Source organism: Centrocercus urophasianus, unplaced genomic scaffold (genome assembly GCF_019232065.1).
Source record: "Centrocercus urophasianus isolate 14NV4802_14NV808 unplaced genomic scaffold, USGS_Curo_1.0 seq_38, whole genome shotgun sequence".
NCBI lineage: Eukaryota > Metazoa > Chordata > Aves > Galliformes > Phasianidae > Centrocercus > Centrocercus urophasianus.
Window position 1 is genome coordinate 5,072,808 of NW_024884955.1, and position 9,346 is coordinate 5,082,153.

At 51.8% G+C, this 9,346-nt stretch overlaps 1 protein-coding gene across 1 annotated transcript; it reads left to right on the forward strand.

Annotated features, from left to right (window-relative positions):
* Window positions 1-303: 303 nt before the first annotated feature.
* On the forward strand, window positions 304-5,216 carry LOC122167725 (thyrotropin-releasing hormone receptor-like). The gene is made up of 2 exons (XM_042832503.1): window positions 304-1,077; window positions 4,824-5,216. The coding sequence occupies exons 1-2, from the start codon at window positions 304-306 to the stop codon at window positions 5,214-5,216; spliced, it is 1,167 nt and encodes a 388-aa protein (XP_042688437.1).
* Window positions 5,217-9,346: the final 4,130 nt, after the last annotated feature.

Genomic DNA, 9,346 nt, shown 5'->3' on the forward strand with positions numbered 1-9,346 from the left:
TGCCTCCTCCTCCTCTCCTTGGCTCAGCAGTGCACCAGGACCCAACAAGTGTAAGTGGGGAGCAGGTGCATGAGCGGGTGCGGAGGGATTCTGAGTCCTCAGGGGTGGGAAGGAGGTTGCAGGGGTTGGGGTTTTCTGAATGCTCCCCGCTCCTCCTAGCAGTGGTTCAGCGGGGGGAGGGGGTGGAGGGGGGTAGGAGGATGGAGGGGATTTGCAGGAGAGGTGGGTGGAGAAGAAAGGGGAGGAGGAAATGGTTGGGAAGGAGGGAAGCTCATCAGTGCTTGCAGAATCGGTGCAGCATCCATGGAGAACGGTTCAGCCAGCCCAGGAGCCGTGCTGGGCAACCAAACCTTGGGCAGGATGCCCCGACAGCCCCTGGAGCTCCAGGTGGTCACCATCCTGCTGGTGCTGCTCGTCTGCGGGGTGGGCATAGCAGGCAATGCCATGGTGGTGCTGGTGGTGCTGCGCACCAAGCACATGGTGACCCCCACCAACTGCTACCTGGTGAGCCTGGCTGTGGCCGACCTGCTGGTACTGCTTGTGGCTGGGCTGCCCAACATCTCTGAAGTGGTGTCTTCCTGGGTGTACGGCTACGTCGGCTGCCTCTGCATCACCTACCTGCAGTACCTGGGCATCAACATCTCCTCCTGGTCCATCACCGCCTTTACAGTGGAGCGCTACATCGCAATCTGCCATGCCATCAAGGCACAGCTCCTGTGCACCGTGGCCCGCGCCAAGCGCATCATCTTCTCGCTGTGGATCTTCACCTCCCTCTATTGCCTCATGTGGTTCTTCTTAGTGGACACGTCCCAGGTCAAGTTTTCAGATGGAGAACAGGTCAGCTGTGGCTACCGTGTCTCCAGAAGCCTTTACATGCCCATTTATTTCTTGGATTTTGCTGTCTTCTACGTCATACCGTTGGGACTTGCAGCCGTCCTCTACGGCCTCATTGCCCGCATTCTATACATGAGCCCGCTGCCCGCCGCCCCGCAGCATGCCCTGGGCTCAGCACATCGAGGTGGCTCCCTCCAGCAATCCTGCCTGGGCAGCAGGGGGATCCTGAGCTCCCGCAAGCAGGTACGGAACCCCGGTGGGCTGCAGGCTCTGTGCACAGGGGATTGGTGCTTTGGGTGGGGGGAGTGCTCCAATAGCTTGCTCCTGGAGGAGCCAGCAGGGTCACTTTGCTGTAAAATGGGCTCCCTCTGCCTTGACTGAGCTCTGCAGAGCTGCCTGCGTTCACTGGGAGTGACTGAAGTGCAGGGGTTTGGGTGGATAATTAATGTTCATTGCCTGCTAGGTCCTGGGATGAGTCAGTATCTGTGCATGGGTCTTTGCATGAAGGCTGTCCCATTCATATTTCAAGCTCTGAGACATGGTATGTATCAAAGTTAAGGGTTGAAGCTTGGAAACTAGCTGAAGACTTTGAAATCGCCACTCTTGCCTTTGAGCAAGCAAGATGTTATTTCCAGCCAGCTTGCAGTAGGTTTCAGCCCCTCAAAGTTCTTATTTCCCCAATTTCTTGCTTGACTTGCACAGGGTCTTCTACTGACCAGGAGAAATGATTCAGAGTCACAGAAGCTGAATGAGCATCTCAGGAGTGCATATTTCTTTAAGAACTTACGGGCTGGTTGATGGCATTCCAATCCCTGGAAGCATTCTGTGCTCTTTTCTCTGGCAGTTTTCTTGAGATCTCCATTACCTTCTGCAGTATCTCAGCAGACAAAACCTCCCCTGGCTGGCTTACATCTCAGAGCTGGGGTCACAGGAGTAAAGATGCCATTGTGTTTAATGATATCATAATCAATATTCTCACTGTATAGGGAGCTATGTGATGGTTTGTACCATTACCAACAAATAGCCCAAACAAAAGCTCAGCTGAAGCCTCTGAGAGGCTGTTATGAGTCAGCTGTTCATCCAGGAGGGAAAGCTCTGTCACAGCCACAATGTAAATCTGTTTGATTCCCCAGTCCTGCTTTGCAGACAGAGATAAGGGCTGTCCATGTGTTTCACTGTAACTATCATACTATTTGGGAGCGATTTGCTTCTGACTCACTGGACTTTGGAAGATTTGGAGAGGTGTTGAATTCCTAATTGCAAAATGAGGACCCAGCTTGAACCAGTTAGTGAGCATGATAGTGATGGGCTGGAGATTGGACTAGATGACTGCAGAGCTCTTTTCCACCCTCAATGATTCTATGAGTATGGACTCAATTGATTCATTGCTGAGGGACTGGTTTACAGGAGAAACAAGTTATCTGTGCCCCACACAGGTACATCGACAAGGGTTTGGGGCAGGATGAGCAGCAGTGCAAAGCCATGTCCTACAGAGCATCTTCCTTGGCTCTGCCTGAGATTGGCAGCTCACAGTGCGATGGGTGGAGGTGCAGGAGCTGCGGTGAGTCGTGATTCTGCATCTGTCTGCGGGGAGAAAAACAACGCCCTGAAGTCAGAGAGCCCCGCAGGGTCAGTGACACCTCCAAGAGAAACTGCGGTGGGAAGGCACAGGGGGCCGGAGGGGCAGAGCAGGACGGGGCAAAATTCCGATGGCGGGGATTCGGTCTGAGGCAGGAGCAGCAAACCCTGCCCGAGTGCGGCAGGGCTGTTATTTTGAGCAGCTCCTAACTGGTTTTCTTGGCTCGTTAATTACCCACGGCCGTGGTGGGAGGAAAGAGGCGGCGTGCCGGGTGATGGCACCTGTCTGTCACGCTGCGGGGAAGTGCTGACAGCCCTTGAAAATGTCACCAGGAGTTGAAGGGTCCTGTCCTGAGCATCCGAAGTGAGGACACAGCGCCGGAAACGGCTCTAATAGGAAAGGCTCCAAACGCGAGGGTGTGAAGGAGGATCTGCCGGCCGGGGCGGGGGGGGAGGGTCGGTGTCCATGCCCTGCTGGAGCAAAGCGTGGGCCGAGCTGCAGCCTCCGTGCTCCGGTCCGCTGGAGGGATTCCTAACGACCTCTGCAGGTACTCTGCAGGTACTTAGGCACTGAGGCTGAAAAGCAGATGAATGACCGGTTCTGTACAACGCTTCACCGTGTTCAGTCTCAGAAAGGACTGCAACCAACACGCCTCTCAACCCGGGGATGTGCTGTGTGCACCCTCCGGCTCTGTCACGGCTGCGCAGTGCTCAGCTCACGCTTCACACTTCTCTCGTGTTCCTGAGCAAGGAGAGAGACAGCAGCCAAAAAGTCAGAGCTGCCTCAGCCTCAAAAGGAGCTCTGTCTCCACGGGATGGGCAAAGCGCAAAGCCTGCCGGGTCTCCCAGGAGGAGCACTGAACTGCTTGGTGTAGGGGGGTTACATCCTAAACAAATTGCTCTTAGAGTCACCTAACCAGAGGAGCTGCTTTTCGCTGCAGAGTTCAGCTGTTATCACATTTTTGTTTAAATCAATTTCACTCTCTGGATATAAACCCCAGACAGAAATATGACCAACCACCCCATAAGCTCTGAGGCCAGATTCTGGCACATCTTGTACCAACCCCTATCTTCCCCAGAGGCAGAGAGCACGCAGCAGTGTAAGCAACAGCCCAAGCACTCATGGTATTGCTGTGAGATCTCACTCTGGGAAGCATCCTCACATCCCCATTAAACCACATGCAGCAAAACACCTCTATTTTGGCCTCAGCTTGACAATTGCTCCTTTCTTGTAGGGAAAGTTCTGTTACCACCACGCACAATTTCTACTCAAAGCATTGCAGGAAGGCAACGCTGTTTGTAACTAAGTAAAAAACAAACAAACAAACAACAGAACACTCCAAGAAAAGCAGAAAGACTGAGTGTGATCCAAGTGCTCATTTCCTTATAGAGGGCTGGAGTCATTGCACAACGCCTTTCTGACATTTGAAACACCACTGCCTCAATATGCGTGCAGCATTGATGTTTACTCATACTTTCCTCCTCGGGGACGCACGTAATCTGTGACTGCTTGCTGGAGGATGATTGCCACCTACCAAAAAGAGCTGCTGAAGTTATTAAGATCGTTGGAGTTTCAGTAGAGGAAAAAAAACAAAACATTTTCTTCAGCAATTTGAGTCAAGCTGAGGGTGATTACTGCTCCATTCTGAATTCTCAATATCTTCTTGCTCCTAATATACAGATGGAGTGCTCCTCCACTGTTCTGTAAATTAAATTTACCCACATTGATGAGCTGAGCATATCAGCCAAGTCAGGAATTCATGCAGGACTCCAGGCAGTCTCACCTGTACCAGGAGCCCTGTCCCTGGGAGGGAACAGCAAACCAGTATGCACCAGGCAGGTGAGATTCACCTTGGCACCCCCAAAACTCAGCATCACACTTTTGCACAGCTTCAGTTCCTCACTGATCTGTTGCTATTTTCTATTCTTTCTTTCTTTTTTTTTTTTTTTTCCCTGCCACAGAAATTCCCATGATTATTTCTAACTCATTTCCAGACTGATGGCTGCTGGTCCTGAGGAACCACAGAACCATTAAGGTTGGAAAGACCACTAAAGTCACCAAGCCCAACCCCAGCCTACCCCACCATGCTCACTAACCACGTCCCTCAGTGTCACATCTCCACGTTTCTTGAGCATGTCCAGGGATAGAGATTCCCCCGCCTCCCTGGGCAGCTGTACCAGTGCCTTGGATGGAAGGCCATGAGTGGTGGGTGAAAATCTATCAGTTAAAGGTTTTCCTTATGCAAGACTGCATCACGAACAAAACAGATTTAGAGAGGAGCAGAGAGTCTCATGGTTTGTGATTCTGTCTGCAACTGATAGGAATGATATAATTACCTGTCTGCAGGAAGGCTCTGCTGGAGCTTTAGCTTCACCTGGCTCTTTCTCCTCTCCATCTCCCCTCTCACCAGGTAACCAAGATGCTGGCTGTCGTGGTGGTCCTCTTTGCCCTTCTGTGGCTGCCGTACCGCACACTGGTGGTGGTGAACTCCTTTGTGGACCCCCCGTACCTCAACATCTGGTTCCTCCTCTTCTGCCGGATGTGCATCTACCTGAACAGTGCCATCAACCCCATCATCTACAGCCTGATGTCACAGAGATTCAGAGCTGCCTTCAGGAAGCTCTGCAGGTGCAGATGGAAGAGCACAGAGGTGCCCACACCACGCAGCATCCCGGTGCTCTATAGCAGAGCGAACGACGGCTCTCAGGGCAGCTTCGAGCATGGCACTCACCTGGATGACCTGAACTGTCCCCCTGCACCCGCGAGGAGAAGCAGGGCTGCCACACAGACACCAGGACCCTGACATAATGCAGGCAGCGGGAGCTGTACGGCTGTGTGCATCATGCTGGGAAAGTGCCAACAGAAATTGCTTGGGCATTGCGGCAAGCTTAACTTAATAACTCTCCAGGGCATTCAACGGAACGGATTCTTAGAGACAAATTAATTTGCTTTTCCTTAATGCTAATTTATTCTTGTGCTGTTAGGCGCAGATCGATGTTCAGCATCTCCAAAGAATCTGTAGTTAAATATAGCAGTGCAACACCATTCCTAGCTATGTGCAAGTGCAGCTGCTTATTAAGTCAGGCCAGAGCATGGGAAGGAAATGCAGGAAGAGAAGGGCAGTCAAGGAAAATCCGCTGCCAGAGCAGGTTTCCTAGAGGGTGAGCTTCCCCTACCCAAATGCAGGAAGCATCCAATATGAGCTGCTCCTCCAGGGGTCTACTGGAGTTAGTGGGACAATGTGGCACTTTCTCCTCTCATTCCAGGAAGAGATGAACACACTCCTCTCGTGTGTTATTTCCTTCCACCAACACCAAAGGGACCAGTCTGCGTCTCGGATGGAGACTCATGCATTACACATGGCTGAAGCTGGGTGCCACGAACCTCACCCTGTGCTGCTGGAAACATTGCTGTGCCAACCAGCCCAAGGACACTTGCCCCAGACTCACAAGCAACTCTCTGGACTGGGAGTAAAATGTAAGAGATTACACACAAGGCAGATGCCGAGGCTCCTGCCAAGTAAAACAAGAGGCAGCCACCAGTAACCCTGAAGTGACTGCACACCATTCTTCGAGCAGCCCGTTCAGCCTCAGCATCCACCATTGCTTCACAGCAAACCAGAGCATTTAATCAGATCCTTACCCCTGCTTTGCAAAAGGTCTGTGTGACATTTCGAAGCGGCCACAATTTAAAAAAAAACCTTTTTGTGTCTATGGAAAATAACCACCCTGGGCAAACAGATCTCACTTCATGCAGGGAAAGGCTCAGGGTCTATTTTGTTTCTGTGTGGGGTGGCTTTGCATGTGTGATTATTATATTGTGAATTATTAGATCATCTATTTTGGTCCAAAATAGCTGTAGGATGAGGAAAGAGAGCACTGGTTTTGCAGATATTTCGGAAACAGTGTTTACATGGAAATGGATTTTGGTTTATTTCTGAACATTGGATCTCCCGGAGTGAAGTTCCTCATTATTCATAAGGAAGCCCAGCACAGAAATTTCAGAGCTGCTTCATGAAGAGAAGGGAAATCCCTTTGTTGTAGTGCAAGAGGAGCACGACCCTTAGCACAGGGAATGAGAAGTGAGCAATTTGCTGCCAATGGTCTTTTCTATTGCAGTGATGTCTTTTCCTTTAGTGCTGTAAATTGCTACCTGCAAGCCTGCAAGCACCGTGGGGTCAGAGAGGAGAAGTGAGCTGGGGTTGTGTGCTCTGTGCAGAGAAGCAGGAAAGCCAGCCTTGTCCTGCAGCCACGGGGCAAGAATTCAGTGCCCGAGCTGCAGAGCCCTCCTGTGAGCTGAGCCAGGCGCTGCTCGGCATGGGGTGTTGGCAGCCCGGACCTCTGCCAGCACAGCCCAGCACTGAAACATCTACACAAACTCATTTCTATCTCCCCATCACATTTCCAGGCTCTGAAATTTTTGTTCAGCAGACTTGAGTTTTAAGTAAAACCCATTTCTCTTTTCCCCCTTCTGCCCTTATCTGCCCATGGACTGCATGACCCTTTGCTATTTCTTGAGAAGTAATTGGCAGATAAATTCCCCTGGCACCACGAGACATCTAGTAAATGCACCAGAGCGTTAAGCTGCAGATGAGCTAAGAGCTCCTGATCCTTTTCTTGCACATACACTGACACACTGGGACAGCTTGAGAGTGTTTTAGGTGGAACAGTGTTCAAATTTAGGTGAAAAACAGCATTTGGCTTGCCAAGAAGATGCTGCTGGAGAGGACGGGTAGCTGAACTGTGCCGGGAAATAAATCATCAGTGGGAAGGAATGACAATAAATACTTCTGATGCTGGAGGCTCCAGCTGATGGCTCCCAGGAGGGGCTTCGGCTGGATGGAGGCTGAAGCTTCATCCCGGCCCTCCTCATACAGGGCTGAAGGCCAGGAGGAGATGCTCCTGCTCCCTGCACAGACAGATGGTGGAGTACGACTGTGCTGTTCCCAGGCTGGACAGGTCACTCTCAAAGGACAGTGGGGCTCAGATTGCACCTTTCACCTCCCACCAGTGCTGCCCTTCTGTCACAGGATCAGTGCCTCTGTCCCTGTTCTCACATGTTGGGCTCCTCTCTCCTCTCACTCAGCTGGGAGCAGTGCAGGGAACATTACCCCAAAAGCAGCAGCCCCTGAGGCAAAGCCCCAAGCACTGTTCCCTCCATCCTGGGAAAGGGGCATGCTCATCCTTTTGCTACTAATATTTTTGAAGCAATACGTCATCGCTCCAGCAGGAGACCCACCTCCCTGATTCCTCCACACACAGCCAAAGATCTGCTCCATTCATCAGCCTGAGATTTATGAGGTGCAAAGGGCTCTGGTTACCCTGCTGCCCCCTCCCTTCACCCCATGGCTGGGTGAATGAGTTGCTGCTGGCTCCTCTGATATCAGAAGCAAAGAAAGCCCTGAGGAGAGCAAAGCCCTCACTCCACCAAACTCTATTCCCTAAATCTTTATCAGAGCAAAGATCCTTCATCATGAGACCCGCAAAGAAGCAAGAGGGAGACCCTATTGCCTGCAGAGGCTGAGCCTGCGTCTCACCAGCCCCTCTGCACAGCTTTGCTCATGTGAGACACTCCAGAAATAGAAAAGGGATTGAAGGTTTTAGCTATTCTGCATTCCTCCAGCCCCGGTGGCTCTGCCTGGTGCTGGGTTCTGTTCTCCCATCCTCCCCCTAAATCACACTTCCCCTCGCTGTCCCTCATGTCTGGCTTTCCCATTTGTCCATTCACTACAAAATTTTGGGGGCAAGTGTGGATGTGGGAGGCCATAACTTCAGACTTACTAGGAGTTTTTGCACCAGCAGGGCAGATTGCAGACAGACATTGGCATCCATCCATTTATGGGCTTATGGGGCTGATGCTGCACAGGGTCCCGGAGCCCTCCTGTGACTGCCTCCTCTCTGTGCACTCAGCCACAGTGCAACATTGCTCCTTTCCCCCATTTGTTTCCTGACAAGATCCACAAGCCTTTAAATCAGTGAAGGGGAACTGAGGGCGGCAGGTTAGCAAGAAAGAATTACCCCTCTCCAAGTACAGGCGCAGGGGGAGCAGGCAGCAATGCGGTCTGGAAGCAGCCCCGGGGGATGGAAGGCAGCACAGGGACCTGTAGAGGGCGTAGCGATGGAGCCCTAACTGCTGCATGGACACAGCCCAGGTGGCTTGGTGCAGACACATGGCTCCTAGAGCATCCTTGCGTTTGGGATGAGGCTTTAATGGCAGCACAACAGCACTGTCTGCAAACGGTTTCCTGCACAGTTCGAGAGAAGAAATGTGAGCTGAATGGCTGGGGAGGTTTGGGGGAGGAAAAGACAGACGGGGCTGTCCTCCACCACAATGAGACCTTATAACAGATTGTGGAATTTCATTTGTGGGAAAAACAGGGAAGAAAGCACCTTTAGTGCTGCAGTGTCCCATTTCAGTATTTTCTGAAGCCAGGACCTGGAAGAAACACTGTACAGAAGGGAGACCCCACAGCAGCACACAGACTCTGCAAACCAGGTTCCCGTTGGTGATGTTTTCTCCCCTTGCTGGTAGTCCTGGGGGGCCTCAGCACCACCAGCACCGTGTGCTTGCTGCAAAGGCCAGGGCAGCCCTGCGTTCCCAGAGAGCCCAGATCCTGCAGTCACCAACAGAGCGAGGCATCCCAGGCTGGAGCCTGGCTCACCTCCTCCTCCACGTCTGGGCTCTGATGGATCAGCCTTCCCCTCCGAGCTGAGCCATCCTCTAGAGAAAACACAGCCAACAGGTTATTTACAAGATGAGGTCTGAATCAGCATGTGCCTGTCATCCAGTGCAAGGCACTCACAAAGATAAACATCGATACAGTGAGCAGATAACCGTTTATTATTGCACGTAATCCAGCAGAACAACCGACAGAAAACTCTGGACAGCAGTACACGGATTGTAGTACACAGCTTGCAAAATCTGTGATGAAGG

Coding starts and splice junctions, on each gene's coding strand:
- LOC122167725 (XM_042832503.1), top strand. CDS start 304: ATGGAGAACGGTTCAGCCAGCCCAGGAGCCGTGCTGGGCAACCAAACC. Junction 1,078..4,823: donor TCCTGAGCTCCCGCAAGCAG/GTACGGAACCCC, acceptor CCCTCTCACCAG/GTAACCAAGATGCTGGCTGT.